Source organism: Myxocyprinus asiaticus, chromosome 37 (genome assembly GCF_019703515.2).
Source record: "Myxocyprinus asiaticus isolate MX2 ecotype Aquarium Trade chromosome 37, UBuf_Myxa_2, whole genome shotgun sequence".
In the NCBI taxonomy this organism is placed as follows: domain Eukaryota; kingdom Metazoa; phylum Chordata; class Actinopteri; order Cypriniformes; family Catostomidae; genus Myxocyprinus; species Myxocyprinus asiaticus.
Genome location: NC_059380.1, coordinates 37,832,092 through 37,856,898, shown reverse-complemented (window position 1 = coordinate 37,856,898; position 24,807 = coordinate 37,832,092). Strand labels below are relative to the sequence as shown.

At 37.6% G+C, this 24,807-nt stretch overlaps 1 protein-coding gene and 1 long non-coding RNA gene across 6 annotated transcripts in view; both read left to right on the top strand.

The window, feature by feature from the left end:
- The first annotated feature begins 11,189 nt into the window (after positions 1–11,189).
- On the top strand, positions 11,190–15,808 carry LOC127427943 (uncharacterized). Of its 2 annotated transcripts, XR_007895003.1 has the most exons (4): positions 11,190–12,607; positions 12,917–13,260; positions 14,208–14,423; positions 14,617–15,808. It is a non-coding gene; the product is annotated as an uncharacterized LOC127427943 (long non-coding RNA). The 2 variants fall into 2 exon arrangements; XR_007895002.1 differs by having other exon boundaries at positions 11,190–13,260.
- Positions 15,809–16,441: 633 nt separating this feature from the next.
- Positions 16,442–24,807, top strand: part of LOC127427883 (E3 ubiquitin-protein ligase TRIM62-like) — an 88,267-nt gene continuing 79,901 nt past the window's right edge. Inside the window, exons 1-3 of one of the 4 annotated variants that reach the window (XM_051675783.1) lie at positions 16,442–16,456; positions 16,633–16,750; positions 18,774–19,306. In XM_051675783.1, the coding sequence (XP_051531743.1) occupies positions 18,899–19,306 (408 nt within the window). In that variant the 5' untranslated portion in view covers positions 16,442–16,456; positions 16,633–16,750; positions 18,774–18,898. Of the gene's footprint in view, positions 16,457–16,632; positions 16,845–17,812; positions 18,170–18,773; positions 19,307–24,807 lie in introns of those variants that run through there. The other 3 variants (XM_051675782.1, XM_051675781.1, XM_051675784.1) reach the window with 3 other exon arrangements.

The window sequence follows — 24,807 nt, the reverse complement described above, 5'->3', positions numbered from 1 at the left end:
TTATACACATACGTACAGATACACACATACACATACGTAGTGCAATCTAATAAAAATCTGTTATCTGTTATGTACAGTGCAAAACAAAATTCCCAGAGGAATGAAATGGGGTTTGATGTGTTGGATAAATATAAAAAAGACTAAGCTGTGTATTGCACATAGTTATTGCTCAAAGGGGCAGTTTTAACTGTTCATGAGATGGATAGCCTGAGGGAAAAAACTGTTCCTTTGCCTGACAGTTCTGGTGCTCAGAGATCTGAAGCGTTGGCCAGAAGGCAACAGTTCAAAAAGGTAATGGGCAGGGTGAGTGGGGTCCAGAGTGATTTTTCCAGCCTTTTTCCTCACTCTGGAAGTGTATAGTTCTTGAAGGGGGGGCAAGGGGCAACCAGTAATCCACTCAGCATTCCAAACTGTCCTTTGTAGTCTTCTGATGTCTGATTTCATAGCTGACCCAAACCAGACAGTTACAGAAGTGCTGAGGACAGACTCAATGACTGCTGAGTAGAACTGTATCAGCAGCACCTGTGGCAGGTTGAACTTCCTCAACTGGCGAAGGAAGTACAACCTCTGCTGGGCCTTTTTCACAATGGAGTCAATGTGTGTCTCCCACTTCAGGTCCTGTGAGATGGTAGTGCCCAGGAACCTGAATGACTCCACTGCTGCCACAGTGCTGTTTAGAATGGTGAGGGGGGTCAGTGTTGGGGTGTTCCTCCTAAAGTCCACAATCATCTCCACCGTTTTGAGCGTGTTCAGCTCAAGGTTGTTTTGACTGCACCAGACAGCCAGCTGTTCAACCTCCCTTCTGTATGCAGACTCATCGTCATCTCGGATGAGGCCGATGACAGTGGTGTTGTCTGCAAACTTCAGGAGCTTGACAGAGGGGACCTTGGCGATGCAGTCGTTGGTGTAGAGGGAGAAGAGTAGTGGGGAGAGCACACATTCCTTGGGGGCACCAATGCTGATTGTACAGGTGCTAGAAGTGAGTTTCCCCTGTCTCACAAGCTGCTGGCTGTCCGTCAGAAAGCTGGTAATCTACTGACAGATAGACATGGGAACAGAGAGTTGGTGTAATTTATTCTGGAGTATAGCTGGGATGATGGTGTTGAAAGCTGAACTGAAGTCCACAAAAAGGATCCTTGCATATGTCCCTGGTCTGTCCAGATGTTGCTGGATATGATGCAATCCCATGTTGACTGCATCATCCACAGACCTGTTTGCTCGATAAGCAAATTGAAGGGGATCTAGAAAGGGTCCAGTGATGATCTTCAGGTGGGCAAACACCAGTCTCTCAAATGATTTCATGACCACAGACGTCAGGGTGACAGGTCTGTAGTCTTTAAGTCCTGTGATTTTTGGTTTCTATATTTAGTTACTGTTGGTAGACCACCAGCACAAAAACTGGCAGAGACCCGGAAGACAGCCTCCAGCAATGGATCAATACAAGTGTTAACAGACTTAAGGAATCAGAGAGAAAACATCTCTTTAGGAGCTGACTCATTATTGATTATATCCTCCAAGTTTGTTTTGATGGTTGCTGTACTTCCACATCGATAATGCACTGCTCATTTGAACTGTCGAGCATGCTGCTTTCTTCACTAAAGCGTGAAACAAAATCTTTAGAACCCCTCAGACTCTTTTGCTGTGGGAATGATTCAGGAAACCTGGTTTTCATTTTTTGCAGGGCAAGTACTCATTTGATATTTTCTTTTTTTTCTTTTCTTTTCTTTTTCTCCAGATTTCGAATAGAGGATGTTAAAATGAGTATCCAGAAGCACTCTTTTGGATACAAAATACAGCATATCTTTTAAAATATGTACAATAATACCATTATAATGTGTAAAACTCATGATACATACACACACACACACACACACACACACACACACACACATCCATTTAGATTTACGGATCTAGAGTCTATACAGTATTTAATGCAATTACATCAAAAGTAACTGTAATTAAATTACTTAAAAATTAAGAGTAATCCCTTACTTTACTTTTTTAATGAAATAGTAATTTACAGTAATTAATTACTTAGTAATGCGTTACACCCAACATTGCTAAAGAATGAAAATTCAACATCTTATGCATGTACAATAATTGCCGGATTTAATTTCTGGCAACAGCATGGCACACCATTGGCGCGCTTCCAATCACAGTCAGCACGCTTTTGTCTGTGCAGCAACATCAATCCAACAAAAATATAACATTCGCGCACATTATACATTGTTTCCCGTGATTATTGTTGTGTAAATGCAATTGAAGAAGTTGTAAAGATGGATGGCTCTCGATAGCATTTGGTGAGTCACATCCACATCAGAAACTTGCAGAATGAAGAACTGTTGAGAAATAGCAGTTATTTATTTATTTATTATTTTCTCCCCTTTCTCCCCAATTTGGCATGCCCAATTCCCAATGTGCTCTAAGTCCTTGTGGTGGCGTAGTGACTTGCCTCAATCTGGGTGGCAGAGGACAAATCTCAGTTGCCTCCGCATCTGAGACAGTCAATCTGTGCAACTTATCACGTGGCTTGTTGTGTGCATTACTGCAGAGATCTAGCACGTGGAGGCTCACGCTATTTCTCCGCGGTATACACGCACAACTCACCATGCACCCCATCAAGAGCGAGAGCCACATCATAGCGACCATGAGGAGGTTAACCCAACGTGACTCTACCCACCCTAGCAACCGGGCCAATTTGTTGCTTAGGAAGCCTGACTGGAGTCTCGCAGCATGCCCTGGATTTGAACTTGCGACTCCAGATGTGGTAGTCAGCGTCTTTACTTGCTGAGTTACCCATTCCCCCAAGAAATAGCAGTTATTAACGACAATAATATGTAAGGAATAATTGACGTTGGACCGTTGAATTGTTGAAAAATAATGCACACCCGAAATGATAATGGTTACGCCAGGTTCACGTAACCTCCATGAGCAGGTGGTCGCTTTGGATGTTCACATTGGCTACGTGCGTCTCTTCTTGCTGAGGCCAGATTATCCAGATGATAACTTGGCGGGGGCCAAAATTTTGTCCATATTTATCTTATCTAACACTTTCATCGCAAGTAACGTGTTACTTGAAAAAAAAATAAAAAAAATAAAAAAAAACTTAATACAGTGCATTTATTTATATTAAAATAATCACAGAGTATACTGTATACTGAGCTCATTTTTTAAGGTCTGGCCATAAGTCACAAACATGATTATACTCTTAACAAACAAATAATTTTTGATCAACTTTCCTTTAAAACAAACAAACAAACATAGTAATCATTTTAACATTTTATGTCTATTGTTTACAAATTATTAAAATGGATGAGAAACATTTAGACCTGCAATTCACATATGAAAACAATGGTCATATAAAAAATGTCATTTTTATTTAAGAATGCATTTAAATTTAATTTTCCTTTTGGAAAAAAGATACAATGTCTATTCTTCCAATTTCTCTATAAAGTATCATCCTATTCAGTAAGCAAAAAAATTAGTCCTGCAAATATTGTGAAGCACATAATAGCCAGTGCAGGAGCCAGATTTTTGTGTAGGTAATCATTTGCAAAAAAAGAACAAACTGAGTTGATGGTGTTCGTGATTGAGAGGGCTGACTCACAGCTGTATAGAACCAAGTATAATCAGGATATTTGCAGGTTCAGTTTCACATTATCACTTTTGTACGAGCCCTACAGACCCTGAACAGATGAGACACGATCGTTTGACACTTCAAGAATAGTGAATAAAAGCAAATTTTTCAGCGTATTTTCTTTGAATGTTCATTTTTCGTAATCGATTGCTTTTGTTGCCTAATGTGCATATGTGCTGACAACATTTTTTACATCTGTAGATTTGACCGCACTCCACATAGCTAAGCAATTTTATATAAAGACATTTGATTGAAAAATATGCTATCAAATGCTCACCTAAACGGTGTGATCCAGGTTTAGCAAAGCAGTTTAACTAAACTATCGGCAGAAAAGCTTAAACGCACAACTGATGACGGCTGAATACTGCACATGCCAGTGAGCGCTGATTGCTGAGCGCTGAGTTTTGCACAGAGAGCACTCTGGTATTTCAGATGGCGAGATAATTTGATCAAAAATCAGTCGGAGGGCCAAACAAAAATGATTGGCGGGCTGGATTTTAGCCCTGCTGTACACCTATATACACACAGGGATGTAAACGTACTTAAGTGAAAGTATGGATACTGAGTGAAAATTTTACTCAGTTAAAAGTCCAAGTATCTAACCAAAAACATACTTGAGTGAAAGGGAAAAAGTATTCACTTTAAATTGTACTTAAGTATTAAAAATGTAAAAAGAAACTTTTTTTACTAGCTAGAATGAAATCAAGAGAGGAGATTGTGAGAGAGGATGCTGTTAAATTCGTCTGGTTTGTTAAGTCGCCTTTTTATTGTCTCTGAAAACTGTCATATTTCTCCCACAGTGGCATTCGCAACCTGGTCAAAGAATCACGTTAAAATAACTACATTTTTGCAAAATGATTATTATGTGGCCTGTTGTACGTAACACGGCAATTTCCTGTTGAAATGAACACTAGAGGCGCTAAAACAACAATGACTTTAATCCCTTTTCACTCAAATCACGAGTAAAACGGCAGATTATCAGTTCATAAACACTTTTCACTCTGTTCCTCACACAATGCTATCTTATAACATCTAAACACTTTTACTATAGTGCATGACTCATTTTAACGTTTGCATTACATAATCAACTACATTTACAAGCTTCTTTAAGTGTGATCAAATTGCGCGGTAGCTCAACTGATAGAGCGTCGCACTTGTGATGTAAAGGACCGGGGTTCATAGAAGCACCACAAATTGACATGGTTGCTTCACAATTTTGCTTTTTTTTTTTACACTATCGGTTAGGTTTAAGAATTAGGATAGGGATGTAGGTTTTGTTGATTTAAAACTCGATAGAACATTAACCTTAAAAACCTCACCTGTTCGGGTGAACATTTCACTCGCTTTTAGCGCCATACGGTGGACATTTCATTCGGAACAGCCCTGAGACGTGTAATGAACCACTTCATTTTATTTTGCAAAAATGTTGCCACAGTCATGCAATGTTTGATGCATGAGAGAAGGCACTCATGAACTGTGATGTCAGAGCACCCAACCCCTTAAAAAAAAAAAAAAGTCAAAATAAGCTTTGAAGAAAGTTAGTAATGTTGTTGGTTTTGTGAATTGTTTTCTAAAGTTTGCTGCTAAGCAGATGGATGAATTCAATAAATTTCATAATGAATATTTACTCCGATTTCATTATTTTTATTATCATTGTTATTGGTGGTTGTAACAAAGTTCACAGTTAGGGGAAAGGAGGAAGCGGAAGACGGCGAATCAAACTCAAAATCACGCTTTTCAGCGGAAACAGTTCAGCACAGTCTCTAGGTGTGTGTGTGTGGTAGCTCTCTCTCTCTCTCCTCACTGGCGTCCGGCTCGCTCTTAAAACCCGTCTCCAATCTCACTGCAATGACAAACAGCTGTTAGAGACAATCATTGCCAGGTGATGATCCTTACCGTTCTCATCTCCTGATCTCGCTCTCCATTCACAAGCAGATGCTAAACCATGCCCCCACCACCACAGTTGTTTTATAGTTATTATAATTAATAGTTGCCTAACAACAACAACAACAATAATAATTCAGCAAATAGGGAGTAGAAATTCACAAATATTATTTAAATATGAAGGCAAGAGTAGAAATAAATGACTTGTACACTTTTAATAACAAAGGCCTTTTGTTTATATATATATATATATATTTGCAACATGAATGATCATTTTTGACTTCTTAACTGTCCAATCTGTAGAAGTAGCAGGCATTTAGAATAATGTTTAGGACAAAAACTCCCAGAGTTTCTCATTTCATGCTCATAGTTTTGAATGAATACATCACATTCAGTCGGGCGGTTACATATGGTCTGGTTGCAAAAATATTTCAACGTATCTGAAGCTCAAATCAGATCTGAAATTCTGCCTCAGTTTATTAATTCTTTCCTTTATTATGTGATTTTTTTTTTAGTTTACTTGCATGCAAACATATAAATTGTAGTGTACTACAGGTTCAATTTTAATATCTTTTTTATTTGCTTTTGTGTCTTTTCTATAATCTCTTGATTATTTTAGTGTGGTACTGCATTCAGAGCCACTGAGCTCAGCGTGAGACACGTGACTCATGCTTGCAGTGTAAACTGTGTCATCTGTTAATATGGGCGCTGGAATGGAAACGCTGCTCACGCCTCGCTCACGCCCCGCTCACGGAGGATGTGTGAACCCAGCGTTACACCTCAGGCGAGAGTTTGTATGGCAAGCCAAATTGACTTATATTCATTCACAGGATGTGAAATGTTGATATCAACAATTACATTTTCACTAGTTAAAATTCGAATTCATGATATCAAGAATTGAATTTTCACTAGTGGAAATGCCAATTGTAGATACAATAATTAAATTTCCACTAGTAAAAACGTGAATTCTTGATATAAAATATGACGTCATCACTCACAGAAATCACATTCTTGATATCAAAAATGGAATTTAAACTAGTAAAAACCATAATTCTTGATATCTGTAATTGAATTTTCACTAGTTTAATTTCACAATGATCTCTGATACTGTTGCAAGCCAAATTGACTTTTGTTCATTTGCTGGACAGGAATTGATGAAATCAACAATTCAATTTTCACTAGTTAGAATGCTAATTCTTGATATCAAGAATATAATTTTTACTAGCGGAAATGGCAATTGTTGATATCAGTCATTACATTACCACTAGTAAAAACATGAATTCTTGATATAAAAAATTACATAATCACTCGCAGTAATCACATTCTTGATATCAAAATGGGACTTCAACTAGTAAAAACCGTAATTTTTTTATCTATAATTGAATTTTCACTAGTAAATTTTTACACCGAAATGTCATTTACTCCTATTCAAAACACAATTATTGATATCAAAAATTAGTTTTTTACTTGTTGAAATTCCAATTTCACATATCAACAATTCTTTTCTTACTAGCAAAAATTGAATTTTTGATATCAAGAATGTAATTTCTTCTAGTGGAAATGCCCATTTTTTATATCAACAATTGAATTATAATGAATAAAAATGCTAATTTTTTATATAAGTAATTCGGTTTTCACTAGTGACAATTTGAATTTCTGATATCTGTAATGTGATTGTAAGTAGTAAGAAAGTATTTTTAGATATCATTAATTGCACTCCAAATCACTGAAATCTGAAGTCCATTTCCAGATATCAGAAATACCAAATGTAACATGTTGAAATCCATTTACTGATGTCAAAAATTATCACTAGTTGTAATTCAATTGTTGATATCAAGAATGAACATTTTACTAGTAACAATGTAATTATTGATATCAGGAAAGGGTATCTTAGCTATCCTTGATATCTAAAATAGCCTTTGCAACTAGTGAAAATAGAATTACTGAAATCTTAAATGTGATTTTAACTAGTAAAAATACTATTATCAATATCTAGAGATGCAATTTTAACAGGTAAGAATGGCTATGGTAATGAGTTTATGAATATTAATGAGACCTGGTTTTCCCATTAATCCACTTTTGGCACCAGTAGTAGCAGGTTAAAAAATGGAGAAAGACATTCCATGTGGGTAAAAACAAGTTTTTATTTTTATGTTTAAGAAATGTAAAATGAGAATTCATTTCAATTTTAATTTTTTGTTCATTGTTAAAAAATAAATAAAAACAATATTAGATTTGCATATTTGGGTGGCACTGCAATGCCCCTTTCATCTGATTGGCCAACCTGCGCCGTCTTCTGTACTGCCTTAATCCTTTTAGCCAGAATAAATGTTGGTACCGCTCTGCATATTTGGCTTAATTTTAATTGAATATTGTCCCGAACTACCACTCACTGTAAACTACACATGCCATACGCATAAAAATCTTGTTGCTGGGCACAAAGCTGGTGTTGTTGCAAGGATCGCAAGCCACATCATATGCTGACTGGGAGTTTAGTCTCATACAGCTCTGGAAAAATTAAGAGACCACTCCAAATATTTCTTAAATCAGCATCTCTACATGTATGGCAGCCGTTCCTTTCCAGTGTCTGTTGAATTCCTGCTTGAATTTTTGCACCAGGAGTGTCATAAAGTCACCCATCAGCAATGTGAAAGGCATGCCAAGACGCATGAAAGTAGTGGTTGAAAATCAGGGTTATTCCAACAAATATTGATTTCTGAACTCTTCCTAAGTTAAAACATTAGTATTGTGTTGTTTCAAAATGAATATGAACTTGTTTTCTTTGCATTATTCAAGGTCTGAAAACACTGCATCTTTTTTTGTTGTTTTGAACAGTTGTCATTTTCTGCAAATAAATGCTCTAAATTACAATAGTTTTATTTGGAATTTGGGAGAAATGTTGTCAGTAGTTTATAGAATAAAACAAAAAAATTAATTTTACTCAAACACATACCTATAAATAGTATATCCAGAGAAACTAATAATTTGGAGTGGTCTCTTAATTTTGCTCATTCTTGATATCTGTAAATGTATTTCAACATGTTACAATGGGGATTTCTGATATCTGGAAATGGATTTCAAATATCAATAATTTGGAGTGTAATTAATGATATCTAAAAAGACTTTCGTACTAGTAACAATCACATTACAGGTATCAGATATGAAAATTGTCACTAGTGAAAACCGAATTTCTGATATCAAAAATGAGCATTTTTACTAGTTAGAATTCAATTGTTGATATAAAAATGGGCATTTCCACTAGTAGAAATTACATTCTTGATATCAAAAATTCTATTTTTTCTAGTAAGAAAAGAATTGTTGATATGTGAAATTGAACTTTCATCTAGTAAGAAATTTTTTTTTATATCAATAATTGTGTTTTGAATAGGAGTGAATGACATATCGGTGTGAAATGTTACTAGTGAAAATTCCATTTTTGATATCAAGAATGTGATTTCTGCAAGTGATGACTTAATTTTTTATATCAAGAATTTACATTTTTACTAGTGAAAATGTAATTATTGATATTAACAATTAGCATTTCCACTAGTGAAAATTACATTCTTGATATCAAGAATTAGAATTTTAACTAGTGAAAACTGAATTGTTGATATCAACAATTCATATCCTGCGAATGAATAAAATCTAAAACGGCTTGCCATAGTGTGTGTTTGTGAGTGAGTGAGTATGCATGTGCGTGCCTATGTATGTGTGTGAGCGTGTGTAAGTGACGAGGGAGCACGTGGGCACTTTTCAACCGAAACTGAAATAAATGTAGGGTATTACAGACATTGTTTGACGTTCTTTTTTTTTTTTTTCTTTTTTTCCCAATTTGGAATGCCTTATCCCCAATGCGCTCTAAATCCTCGTGGTGGCGTAATTACTCGCCTCAATCCGGGTGTCAGAGGACAAATCTCAGTTGCCTCCATGTCTGAGACCATCAATCCGCTTATTTTATCACGTGGCTTGTTGAGCGCGTTACAGCAAAGACATAGCATGTGTGGAGGCTTCATGCTATTCTCCATGGCATCCAAGCACAACTCACCACGCACCCCACCAAGAGCACATTATAGAAACAATGAGGAGGTTACCCCATGTGACTCTACCCTCCCTAGCAACCAGGCCAATTTGGTTGCTTAGGAGACCTGACTGGAGTCACTCAGCACACCCTGGATTCGAACTCGTGACTCCAGGGGTGGTAGACAGTGTCTTTACCAGGCCCCCATTGTTTGATGTTCTTAACTGATTTTACTTTAACCAATGTCTTTGTTTATATGGTTATTTTGCTGTGGTAGCATGTATGGTTTTGGGTAGGTGGGTGGCTGGGTGAGAGGAGAGAGAGAGAGAGAGAGAGAGAGAGAGAGAGAGAGAGAGATCCCAAGGATGCTTTTCAATCGAAATTGAAATAAATCTAGGATATTAAAGACATTGTCATTCTTATCCAATGTATTTAACCAACAAAGTGATTCACAAAAATATAAGAACTAAAACAAAGAATGAGTAAAAGAATAAAAAACACCCCAAAATGAAAGTGTCAGTAATAAAAGAGATAGAAAATAAAATAATAAATAGGGCTAGTATGGAAATATGCAAGCAAGCCTAGTTAAAATCATTAGCATAATATACATTTTGTCACATGACTTCACTATTTTGTTTAATTTCTGCACGTGACATCCAACTGTCACCTCGAAAATAAATATAGTTTATTTGCATTTGCATTCATATCTAATTTTGTGTCAAAATATATTATTCTTTGTCAGTACAATCAAATAATTGGTTAAGAAGAAGATTAAAATGTTTAGTGTTTAACTTTAAACATTAGTGTCCAACTCATACATCTAATTTAAAAAAACAAGCTATTCAGATTAGTTAAAAGTGAAGGTGTAGCACTTCAGATAAGATAATAATGACATATTACACATAATTCTTCCAGTTGTGCCTTGCCTTTATAAATATGTAGGCTATTCTAATAAGTATTCTTGTATTCTGAATATGCTACTTTTTATTTGATGTATTCGGAATACTTTACTGAATACATTTTAGAGAGAGTATTTAGTATTCAGCCCAGAATACTTTCTTAAAGTAATCTGTCCAACCCTGTATGTATATATATATATATATATATATATATATATATATATATATACACACACACACACACACAAAATATACTTTCTTATTTTTTTCCCCGGCATGTCCTTGACAGGAGCTTCACCCGGATATTATAATGGTATTACTGAACAGATTTTTATAATTTTCTTGTTTTTATATAAATTTTATAATGAACAGTAATTTTACTATTTTAAAAGTTTTAAAGTAAAAATATTGTTAGATGTTATGATTTAAAGCATACATGATGATTTGTTAATATAGGCCTAATGATTTTTGATATATATATATATCTATCATATTTTAAAATATGTATTTTTTTATATATACACTATATATATTTCTTTTTATTTAACCCTAAACCAAATGTCACAATGCAAAAAATTTGATATATATATATATATATATATATATATATATATATATATATATATATATATATACACACACACACACACACACACACACACACACATATTCAGAAGCACTCTTTTGGATACAAAATACAGCATATCTTTCCAAATATATTCAATAACATGCTACCATTATAATATCCGGGTGAAACTCATGAAACCTTTCAAGAACATGTGCAGGTCATATTACACCAAATATAAGAAAGTATATTTTACTTAAGGAAAATGATGACTACTTTGTGTGACCATTTATATATATATATATATATATATTTGTTTTTTTATTTAAAAATGATATATTTTATACATGAACAATCATTAGGCCTATATTGACAAGTCATCATACTGTATATACTTTAAATATAAAAAAAAAATCATTACATATATTACAATATTTTACTCTACTGTTAAAATTATAAAAATTACTGTGTAGTAATGATAATCACAATGTTGAGAATAAAAACAACTACAAAAAAACAACAACTACTTAAAGATACTAATAAAATGCATAACAAATATTCATAATTATCATGGCAGTATGTTACAATTAAAAAATATATTAATGGTCCTAAATGCAGGCTTCCATTTTCATGTAAAATATGATTACTGGTTTTATTTGTTTTGATTTTGGGGTGAAATGTGATTTGGACATGTTTCTAGAGATTAAACAATCTGTACACATAAACATTTGACAGTGACTCATTGTAGTTGATGTTGCTTCTTTCTGATCCTTTCCTTTTGTGAAACCACAGCAAAGTGTAAGAAAAAAAGCGTTACAGGTGTTATAATAATCAGTAAGCAAAAAGCGGAGATTTCATTTGGTTGGTGGGAAATGGCTTGTTTGCTCTCGTAATCATGCACTCTGTGACAGGAAATCCTTAGATCAACAGGCATCTTGCTAGGGTATACAATGGAAGTGTTGAAACCAGCAGCCGACCTAAAAAATGCTGCTTTCACCAATGCATTGTATTCTAGCAATGAATGAATTCTAATAGGATCTTATTGCAAGGTTTCATGTGTTGCACTAAAAATACTAGTTGTGCTGCAACTGTGAGGTGCATCCAGAAGATATAATAAACAGCAACCACAGGACCGCACACCGAAACTACAGCTTAACTAAAACATGCCACTGATGAATGTGTCTGACAACCACATGAAATTGATGAATTAGCACTCTATATGCTTTTCCTGTAAAGTAAGCCCAAGTGCACAAGGCATTCTTATTTCCTTTGGTGTACTTATATATTTGTGACAGTAAGCATTGTTAATTTCATTTTTTGTTTAAAGTGTCTTGGCAAAATTCAAAACATGAGCACAAGAATAACTCAGCTACATGACTGAGGGTAAAATGTCAGCTTCTGAAGTGAGATATGAAGTCGGTAACGGGAAATGTGGGTGCATGAGTAAAGATAAAATCACTACCATCTATGTTGGCATTTTTGGAAAGTGTTTGACAATAATAGAGACAATATTTCTGTTTTGCAGAGATGCGTCAGGTCATTTTAAGCAACCCTGCCGAGAAATAAGGGTCACCTTGCTCTACTAACCAGTACAATGCTTTTAGGTAATACTAAAACATGATTATGAAAAATGTATAAAATTAAAAGTTAGATATTGTGGCAAGGAGGAGGGCGGGGTCGGGCCGTGTTGACTCACACCCGGTCCCTAATCAGGCTAATCAAGCCGATGAGAGGGATAAAGGCCGCCGGAGGCGGAGGTTCAGGAGAGAGAGACAGCTACGGGCAGCTGCCCTGTATGTGTTTATGTTTGTGTCTTTTTGTTTAAGTTTATTATTAAACTATTATTTAGATGGTCGTGCCAGTTCTCACCTCCTCCTTTCCCTTTTACCCCGTTACATTGTTGCCGAAACCAGGGAAGGAGGAGGGATGCGCTGTAGAAGAGTCCTCACCACTACCATCCACCCCAAAGGAGCAGCCGCGGCCATCCACTGGGGGATGGAGGAGCCCGGCCGCCTGAAAGTGGAGGAATGACCGCTGACCGCGAGGGGAGGAGGGGCTCCTTACCGACCTCCTGGAGCAGAAGAACAGCTGCCAGGGGCGGAAGAGACCCCTACCATCCACCAAAACGCGGCGGGGCTTTCCGTCCACCAGGGGCTGGAGTACTGCCTCCGATCCACAAGTGGAGGAGTGGCTGTCATCCACTAGAGCATGGAGGAGTGACCGAGGACAAGGCTACAATATATCAGAGAACCGGCGAGTAAGTTTTTTCTCTCTCCTCTCTCTCTCCCGCTGTTGCTCCATGTTGGCCTTTCCCTCTCTTTTTTTGTTTTGTTTTTCCCTCTCCTTGTCTCCCTCCCAGGTCCGAGAAGGTGGGGAAGACCTGCCAGCAGGCGGGGCCGGAAGGGCACGCCCTCCTTTTTTACTATAAATCTCCACCTTTGACCAGCCCAACCAGCAGGTGATGAAATGCACAAAGAATGCGAATTGCAAAAAACAAGGAAGAAGAATGTGGAAGTAAAAGTGAAAGTGGAGATTTATAGTAAAAAAAAATATTATTATTAATATTATAATATTTATCTGTTTCTCACACACATCTATAATATCGCATCTGAAGACATGGATTTAATCACTGGAGTTGTATGAATTGCTTTTATGCTGCCTTTATGTGGTTTTTGGAGCTTCAAATTTCTGGCCACCATTCACTTGAATCGTATGGACCAACAGAGCTGAGATATTCTTCTTAAAATCTTTGCTTGTGTTCTGCAGAAGAATTCTTCTTATACTTGCACACTTTTCAAAACTTTTTCCTCTCTCCTTTGCCCACCTCCTCCCCTCATCTCTAACAGCTAATGACTTTGCCACATTTTTCATAGATAAAATAACAACCATCAGCAGTCAATTCTCCACACCACAAACCCTCGGAAGCGGAAGTCTCCAAACTTCTCCTTTCCAGCCATCCTACTACATGCCCTCTTGATCTCCTACCTCCTTTAATATTACCTGCTCTCACACACATCATTAATACATCTCTTCTCACTGGTACCTTTCCCACCGCATTTAAGCAGGCTCGGGTAACCCCACTGCTTAAGAAACCCACCCTAAACCCTGCACTTTTAGAAAACTACAGACCAGTATCCCTCCTCCCATTCATCGTTAAAACACTTGAATGAGTCATTCAGACAAGTCTCATCTTTTCTTACACAGAACAACCTGCTAGACAGCAACCAGTCTGGCTTCAAAAGTGGACACTCTACAGAGAATGCACTGCTGTCAGTTACTGAAGCTCTTAGACTGGCGAGAGCAGCATCCAACTCATTCGTACTCATCCTACTGGATCTGTCCGCTGCTTTCGAAACAGTAAACCACCAGATTCTGGCATAACAGGAACTGCGCCCCACTGGTTCAAATCTTACCTCACAGGTAGGTCTTTCAGGGTGTCTTGGAGGGGAGAAGTGTCTAAGTCTCACCAACAAGCTACCGGGGTGTCTCAGGGTTCAGTGCTTAGACCGCTCCTCTTCTCTATATACATGTCATCACTAGGATCTGTCATTCAGGCACATGGCTTTTCCTATCACTCTATGCTGATGACACACAACTCTACCTCTCATTCCAGCCTGATGATCCAACGGTAGTGGCCCGGGTCTCAGCCTGCGCAGCAGAAATTTCGTGTTGGATGAAAGATCACCACCTCCAACTCATCTTTGCTAAAACAGAGCTGCTTGTGCTTCCAGCAAGCCCAGCAATTCATCACAACTTCACCATTCAGCTAGACTCGTCAACGGATTTGCAGATTTGTACAACATTAGGAAGATCAGGCCCTTCCTATCGGAGCATGCTACACAACTCCTCGTCCAAGCTCTTGTTCTATCCAGGCTGGATTATTGCAGTGTTCTTCTGGCAGGCCTTCCAGCATGTACTGTCAAACCTCTGCAATTGATCCAGAATGCGGCAGCGAGAGTGGTCTTCAACGAGCCCAAGAGAGCACACTTCACGCCTCTCTTCATCAAATTGCACAGGCTGCCAATGGTTGCTACTGTTAAGTTCAAGTCACTGATGCTTGCTTACAGAACATCCACTTGCTCTGCACCCCACTATCTAAACTCACTACTTCAGACTTATGTTCCCTTCAGAAACCTGCGTTCTGCAGGTGAATGGCGCCTCATAGTGCCATCTCATAGAGGCACAAAATCACTGTCCCAGACCTTCACCTTGACTGTTCCCCGCTAGTGGAATGACCTGCCTAATTCCACCTGAACGGCTGTGTCTTTAGCCTCTTTCAAAAAACAGCTAAAGACACATCTCTTTCTTGAACACCTAACCCACTCATACTAACACACTACCTTCACGTTCTTTAAAAAAAAAATTCCTTGCTATGTGTACTGCTCTAAACTATGTGAGATGTGTTTTACAGCACTTATTATATTGTTGCCCCTTTTGTTGGATGAATCGCTTCTATTGTTCTCCTCATTTGTAAGTCGCTTTGGATAAAAGCGTCTGCTAAATGAATAAATGGAAATGAAAATGAAAGAAAGTCATACACATCTGAGATGGCATGAGTGTGAACAAATGATGAAAGGATTTTCAATTTTGAGTGAACTATTCCTTTTAGGAGTTACCATGGTGGTCAGTGCTATTTTTTTCTTACATTTGATTAGTGACCTTGAAATATCTTAAAAAATCTTAAATATTTCATCCTCATTTTAAGTCATAACTTTTTTTGTATTACATTTTCCATATACCAAACACTTTGTTTTCTTTCCTGAATTAGATTTGGAATCTGGGATTTTCAAATTGGTCTCAGATTTTTGGACCTCACTGTATTTTTAGGATTACTTGATCAGATGGTAATAGCATGGTACTTTCCTAGATACCATCTGATCAAGTAATCCTAAATGATTACCATATTTATGTAGCCTACCATGGAATTTACATGATGCTCCAAGTTAAAATACCATGGTATTACTACAGTACAGTTCGAAAAACTATACTAATACCATGGTATGTTTTGAAAGTGTTTTCACAGAACATTGAAAATAAATGTATTATGTATTTTTAATTATGATTTGATTTCATGAAAAATGATTGTATTATATAGAATCACAATACCCTTTTTCCAGTTTGCATTGACGAATTTTCATGTCTGTACACAAAAAGGCTAAAAAATTATAAAATTGTTTTGCCGAATCAGACAGCCATTAACGATTTTCAATGATATTATGTTTCTGACCATTTTTTTTTTTTTTTTTTTTTTGCGTTTGATTTAGCTTACTTAAATAATGCAACGGTATTTTTAGTTAATCCTATAAAAACAAACTTGTGTCCTGTGTCGACCTACAATTACACGCCAGCAGAGAGCGAGCAATCCCAATAATGATCATCTGCTCATTTCTATTCATGATGAGGAAGCCGGAGCTGTACCATCACGGCAGCGGGGGGAGTCAGCCTTCAGCCTGGTTATACATTCTTTAAATTTCCTTCACAAATACAACCTAGATAAAAAACAACAACATAAATAAATAAATAAAAAAACAGTATATATTTGATTTAACTTTTGAAATAGCACATACTGTAAAGTGTCCCGATAGAGTTGCTTTATTCTTTTATGTGTTTGTTTATCACCCCTGTGAAGGATTTCATGTGAAGATATGGTGCGCTCCGTTGCTGTGCTCCACTGGATTGAGTCGCGCTCTTTGGGATTGCGAGGAGCTGCGGTTGCGGTCGGTCACCTCGGCGCTAACGAGTCTGAGGTGATTAAAAATGTCCAATTAAAACAACAACCTTCTCTTCTAACTATGTGACAAGCGGCTATTTTCAATCTGTAACGCGTCAGGACCGTTTACGGTAAGCGAATGGGGTGAAAATGACAGTGTTTGAGAGGAACGAATACATGAGAAATCTGTTTACACATTCAGCTAGCTGGCTAATTATTTAGCAGCCGGCTTTGATAAACACTAGTAAAATAATGTGAAAAAGGCAGAAAAGATGGATAAAAGCCGTTTAAACAAAACAGTGCTGGTCATAACTTTTGTGCGATTGTCATAGTGTACAGACGCTTTCTGATTTATTTACTGGACTGGACAAGAACCCAGATAATTCTGTGCAAGTCTATGGTGGCTGAGTGCAGTCTGTGCAAAATAACCTGATTTCGATAGTAAGGACTTATACATAATCAAGTAATATCATTTGGAATGATTGCAGTTTATTATATGCTTAAATTTTTCTGAAGAGGTCCAGTTGAATTCTGTGCAAGTCTATGGTGACTGAGTGACAGTCAATATAAAATAACCTGGTTAAGAGATTAATGTCTTTAATTAGAGAGGGAATGTTGTTTTACCCTTGTGCGTCAATTTAAAAAAGTTACTTGGAGGTCCTTAGAGGACAAAAATATCTGCGTCAAAAACTGCCATAATAATATTATATATTAATATTATTTTCCACTTTCAATTAGCTAATTTTTTTAACCAACATCAGTCCTGATCATAACTTCCAAATATTCATTCATTTTCAGGATTTTAACACTTTAAATGCCAGTTTGTTGTTATAATGCCACTGTTGTTTTTTATGAAAAAAAAAAGAAAAAAAAAACACACACTCGGTACCTTAGAGGACAAAAATGTCTGCGTCAAAAAACTGCCATAAAAATATTAAATAATAATAGTATTTTCCACTTTCACTGACTCACTGATTTTTTTTAACCAACATCAGTCCTGATCATAACTACCAAATATTCATTCATTTTCAGAATTTTAACCCTTTAAATGCCAGTTTGTTCACATAATGTCACTGTTTTTTTGTGATTTTCTCACCAGTTTGGAATGCCCAATTCCCAATGTGATCTAAGTCCTCGTGGTGACATAATATCTCGCCTCAATCCGGGTGGCGGAGGACGAATCTCAGTTGCCTCCACGTCTGAGACCGTCAATCTGTGCATCTTATCACGTGGCTTGTTGAGCGCGCTATCGCGGAGACATAGCGCGTGTGGAGGCTTCACGCTATTCTCCGTGGCATCCACGCACAACTCACCACGCACCCCACCGAGAGCGAGAACCACACATTATAGCAACCACAAGGAGGTTACCCCATGTGACTGTACCTTCCCCTAGGAACCGGGCCAATTTGGTTGTCACTCAGCATGCCCTGGATTCGAACTCGCGACTCCAGCGGTGGTAATCGGTGTCAATACTTGCTGAGCTACCCAGGCCCCCCAACCACTCTTGTTTTTTACACACACACACACACACACACACACACACACACACACACACACACACACACACACACACACACACACACACACACACACACACACACACACACACACACACACTCACTCACTCACTCACTCACTCACTCACTCTCTTACTTCTCAATACACACATACAAAACACACTCTGACATCCATGCCAACACACCCACACTATTTTATCTGCATCATTTATTCAATTGGCCTGCAGTGCTCTATAATACAGCAAACAGAAAATAGGAAAAAAGCATGTTTTTGCTCCATAGGCTAAACATGGGTAAAAGGGTGCCATCTGGTGGAAAATATTAAAAATGTAAATTTTGAAGCAAAGGCTCCGGAATGAAAGCATAATATCACAGAATTCATGCTTTAATGGCACTGGGATCAAATATTGCCATTTTAATGGGTTTCAATGGGGACAGTTTTGTCCTTAAGGTCCTAAGTGTAACTATTTTGTGTACACAGTGTATTATAGATGTTGAGGTCGAAATTAACATATTTTCACTGTTTATGCTCTTCTTTTCCAGAACACTTCCAGAATTAGTCAAAGGGAGCATTTTCAAGCCTCCGGAGCACAGTTTTGATTGAAAAGCCCATTCCAAATCTGTGTCTGAGCATCATTCTGCTTGCACGTATAGATAGATAGATTCAAATGGCTTGCTGTCTAAAGGACGAGCTCTTGTGTTCCATTTGTCTGAGCATTTATCAAGACCCGGTCAGTTTCGGCTGCGAGCACTACTTCTGTCGTAAGTGCATTACTGAGCACTGGAGCAGGCAGGAGCATCACAGGACACGAGACTGCCCCGAGTGCAGGAGGACCTTCACGGATCCACTGCTGTCCCCCAGCCTAAAGCTCTCCAACATCGTGGAGAGGTACGCCGCATTCCCTCTGGATGCCATCCTCAACGCCCAGAGAAACTCGTACCCGTGCAAGGACCATGAAAAGGTTAAGCTCTTCTGCTTAAGTGACAAGAGTTTGGTGTGCTTCTTCTGTGATGAACCTGCCTTACATGAACAGCACCAAGTGACCACCGTTGACGAGGCCTATGAGGAAATACAGGTTAGTTTTCTTTGGTTTTATGGACACTCACTATCCTCAGGGTTATATATGTCACGAAAGCTTGTATTGTTTGCTTTGGCACATTGTTATATTCCACAAAGTTTTACTGTTTCAGGTTTTAGAAAACAATTAAAATTGGCTGAAATAATCAAGGCGCCAACTGTCGAGGAATGTCCATTCTTAGGCTAAGTTGCAAATTCAATTCAGGTCCTTAGCAGAAATATCTTTATTTTACTCTTAAATAAGTATTCCGGGTTTAATACCTATTAAGCTCAATCGACAGCTTTTGTGGCATAGTGTTGATTTACCAGAAAAATACATTTTGATTCATCCCTCCTTGTCTTTAATAAAAGCAAAAATCTTACAACTTACAAAGGAAGTGATTGGGGCCAGTATTTGGAGGGTTTAAAGCTTAAGTATGTAATTTCTGCACCACTAGCGCCACCAAACAGAATTGCAAAAATAAACTTTATTCAAAACAGCTTTAAGTGGATTGGTCAAAACAAACAGAGCAATTTTCAAAGAGCTACAGAAAGACAGTGCTTACAGTTTTCGAGAAAATTAACCTATGAATGGTTAATTATAGCTGTCTCTACACATTAAGTTGGGATAGTGGAAAGTATTTTAACACAGAAACTTTACTTCAGCTTTAAAGGCAGAAATGTGAAGCTTACAGTTTTATAAAAGCACTTACATTAATTCTACTGTTAAAACTTGTGTATTATTTGTGCTGTAAAGTTGTTTAAATATTTGTTTTTATGGTCATTTTAGGGTTTTAGGGTTTACGCCGTTATGTTGTGATGGCAACGAAGTTGTAAAATTGGATATTACTTTACACAGAAAAGGTTAGTAAGTGATTTTATCACATTAAAATGATGTTAACCTGAATATTTTCACTTTAACCCTTTCGCACACGAGTCTCTCCTGTACTGACAGATCCCTCAGCAAGAGTTCTTTAATGCGTGATGTAATTAAGAAAAATGTCACATACACTTCACAGCAGATGCACTGTAGGTTAGATTATATATTATCAAACATATATTGTGGTTTTTAGATGTTTATAATGATTATGATAGATAAGATGCGATTGCGAACACTATTGCCGGCTATGTATGCCGCCATATTGTTTACATTGCAATGCAGCATGGGATTCTGAGTTCGTCATAGAAGCATACAAGGAGGAGCATAGAAGGTTCTAAAAAACATAGCACTTCCACTCTCCCAGCACCAGAAGTGGTAGGAATGAGTGGCGGACGGAATGGGAGAAGGCTCAATTGCACTAGATAGTTTATATATTTTTTTGTTTGACATCAGAACAAATCACTGCTGCGGTGCATCAAAACAGACGTAACAGTGGTAACAGCTTTATAGATTTATTTGGGGATTATTTTAATACTTGTTGCATTAAAAATAAAGATATTGCGATGTTGAAAAGACTGTTTGAGCAACTGATTCATCATGGCAACTGCTTCAGTCCCTCTCTGCTGGTAAACAGCAGCTCGAATGCAGATCGTAATGGTTTGGTCATACATGTGTGAGCCCAGCCTAGTGTAATCACACCAGTTTGATTGTATGTGTGAAAAGGTTAATATTTATGGACTGGCCCCATTCACTTCCATTGTAAGTACCCCACTGTAATCCAGATTTTTGCTTTTCATTAAAGAAAAAGGTTGGTGTGCTGAGTGACTCCAGCCAGGTCTCCTAAGCAACCAAATTGGCCCGGTTGCTAGGGAGGGTAGAGTCACATGGTATAACCTCCTCGTGGTCACGATTAGTGGTTCTCGCTCTCAATGGGGTGCGTGGTAAGTTGTGCGTGGATCGCGGAGAGTAGCATGAGCCTCCACATGCTGGGAATCTTCGTGGTGTCATGCACAACATGCCACGTGATAAGATGTGTGGATTGACTGTCTCAGAAGCGGAGGCAGCTGAGACTTGTTCTCCGCCACCCGGATTGAGATGAGTAACCACGCCACCATGAGGACCTACTAAGTAGTGGGAATTGGACATTCTAAATTGGGAGAAAAGGGGATAAAAGTTAAAAAAAAAGAAGAAAAGGAGGGACAAGTCAAAATAAATGCTCATTGTAATCAACGTTATGCCACAAATGCTGTCGATTAAGCTTAACTTGTATTTAACCCAGAACATTCTTTTAAGGGTTTGGCAGTAATGCTATTTATTACAATATAAACAGAAGGTGACATCAGAATATTAGAATGTGAAGTATGCTGAATCAGTCATCATTGGGAAGGGTTTCTGATTAAAAACCTCTTTCCTAGCACTTGAGATTTTACTATGAAATCTTCAAAATTACTCAATCTGTTACTAACAGAGAGATAAAGAATTGCAAACACAAAAGAAAAAAAGAAAAAAAATCATACATGAAATAAATACACAATGCTGTGGTATAGGCACCTAAAAACACAACAGGCAAAAACCCTAAGTCTTACCAAGGTATGTTTCAAATTTGATACTAGCAAAAATTAGCATTCTGTAAGCCTTTATCTAAGTTTTTATCTGGGTGCCTTTCTGAAGAGGCCATTTGGAGACTCCAAAAGGTCCCAAAAGTGACACTTGGTTACCAGCTTATATTATGAGGAATATCAAACTGTTAGATCAGTTTCTGCTTTAGAATATCACAGTGAACATATATTTTTTTTAATATTTTTAATGGTTTACAGTAAGACTTACAATCTTATAAATGTGTAATAAATACTTTTTAGTCATTGTTGGAGTCTGAATGTCTGCAAGCTCCAAAATTAGTGTCTTTCTGAATGCCTTCTGAGAAAGGGTTTCTCCTTTCTTGACTTGGCCAGTTGCTGATGCAAGATGAATGCACTGACCACAGCAATGTCCACGAAGTGGTCAAAAAGTGGTACCAGACTTTTTTTTGGTTTTGTGCAGGACATTGTTGTAGCCAATCAGGGCATCGGAGAGATCCACTCCCCCCATGTGCTTGGATGGAAAGCAAAAGTGGAATTTTAGAGAAGTCAACATACAAAATACCACTCCAATTCCGTAAAAGTTTGGACAGTATGTAAAATGCTAATAATAACAAAAAGGAGTGATTTGTACATTATATTCACCCTTTGCTATATTGAAAGCACCACAACTACACATAATATGATGTTTTACCTTGTGAATTGTATTGTTTTTTTTGTTTTGTTTTTTTAATGTACAGTAATTTCAAATCAGATGATTGCAACACGCTCCAAAAAAATTGAGACAAGGGCAATTTAAGACTAATAACAATCTGACGAGTTGAAATAACAAGGCGATGTGAAACGGGAGATGTTAAACAGGTGAGGCAATCGTGTCATAGTATATAAGGAGCCTCCAAAAACAGCCTAGTCCTTCAAGAGCAACGATCATTCAAGACTTGTCAATTTGCCAACAGATGCTTCAGCAAATAATCCAGCACTTTGAGAATAATGTTCCCCAAAGACAAATTGGAAGGATTTTGGGCATTTCACACTCTACAGTGCACAATATAGTTAAAAGATTCAAGGAATCTGGTCAAATCTTGGTTAGTAAAGGGCAAGACGAAAACCATTTCTGAATGCGCGTGATCTCTGATCCCACAGACATCACTGTCTTAAAAAATATAATTGATCTGTAATGGATATCATGAATATGGACTTGGGATTAATTTAGTAAACCTTTGTTAGTCAACACCATTCGCCGCTGCATCCACAGATGCAAGTTAAGACTTTACTATGCAAAGCAGAAGCCATACATCAACACTGTCCAGAAGTGATGTCTCATCTTAGATGGAAAGTAGAGCAGTGGAACTGTGTTTTTTGGTCTGAAGAGTCCACATTTCAAATAGTTTTTGAAAAACACAGCCGTCGTGTTCTCTGGGCCAAAGAGGAATAGGACCATCCAAGCTGTTATCAGCGTCAGGTCCAAAAGCCAGTTTCTGTATGGGCCAGGGGTGTGTCAGGGCCCATGGCATGTGTAACTCGCACATCTGTGAGAACACCATGAATGCAGACAGATATGCACAAATTTTGGAGCAACATATATTGCCATCCAGCACCATCATTTCCAGGGACATCCCTGCATTTTCCAGCAGGACAACTTCAAACCAAATACTGCCCGGATTACAAGTGCATGGCTGTGTAAGCAGAGAGTGTGGGTGCTAGATTGGCCTTCCTGCAATCCTGACCAACTCCAACTGAGAATGTGTGGCACATTATTAAGCACACCATCCAGAAATGAAGACCCTGTACAATTGTGCAGTTTAAGACCTACATAATGGATGATTGGAGGGAAATTCCACTTTCTAAATTTAACAAACTTTTGTCTTCAGTGCCTAAATGCTTAATAAGTGTTATTAGAAGAAATGGTGATGTTTCACAGTGGTAAACACTCGATTGTCCCAACTTTTTTGGAGCGTGTTGCAGTCATCTGGTTTGAAATTACTGTACATTTTCAAAAAAACAATAAAATTCATAAGGTAAAACGTCATATTATGTGTGGTTGTGGTGCTTTCAATATAGCAAAAGGTGAATATAATTTACAAATCAATCCTTTTTGTTTTTATTAGGAATTTTCATACTGTCCCAACTTTTCCGGAATTGGGGTTGTATGTGTACATAATATAATACTATAAAAGTAAATTTTTTATAATTTAATAAAGAGTACAAACCTGTTGTAGTCCTTGATGACCGCTCGAACAGGGACATCCACTAGAGTCCAATGGCCATCTCTCCCTTTGACCCTTCTCTGCACATAATTACTGGCGAAGGCCTTGTGAAAAGTGGATACCATCAGCAGTTCCCTTGTGTCTTTCCACTCCACAAACAACAGATCGTTGTCCCTTATCCAGCGAATAGTGCCACGTGTTGCATTCTTGGGCATCTTGTTCACTGTTGTATTAGGAAAGCCTTTACAGTTTGGTCTGATGGTGCCACAAGCGTAGATATTTTTCCAAGGAGGTCTCTGAAAAGTTTTGGACTGGAGTAGAAGTTATCCACAAATAGCTTGTAACCAGTTCCCAACACCTCATTTACAAGGGTCATGACCGCATCATAGCTCAGTCCATTACCTTTCTCTGCTGCTGTAGACTTGCCCTCATAGACAAAGAAGTCCCAGGTATAACCACAAAGGGAATCTGCCAATACAAACAGTTTGTTTCCCCACTTTGTGGGTTTATTTTTCATAAACTATTTGAGTCCACATCTTGCTTTTGATGCATCCATCCAGTGTCATCACTATTGAATAACAAAAACAGGATTAGACATGTACTTCCAAACTCACACACTATGTCTCTGAGAAAACAAAATAATAGGTATTGGGGCCGATTGCCATCTGAAACATAAGCTAGTGGTGTGAACGTGTGCTAAGAGAATTCAAAAGAACAGGTGCTGGAGCTGTCTGAACACACAGTTGGTTTATGTCTCAAATTGAAATGTGGCCAAATAAACTATTTTATCTATTCCTTTTGGCACAAATGCACATCCTTAGCACAAATGAACACACTTTACTTTCAAGTTAGCTTG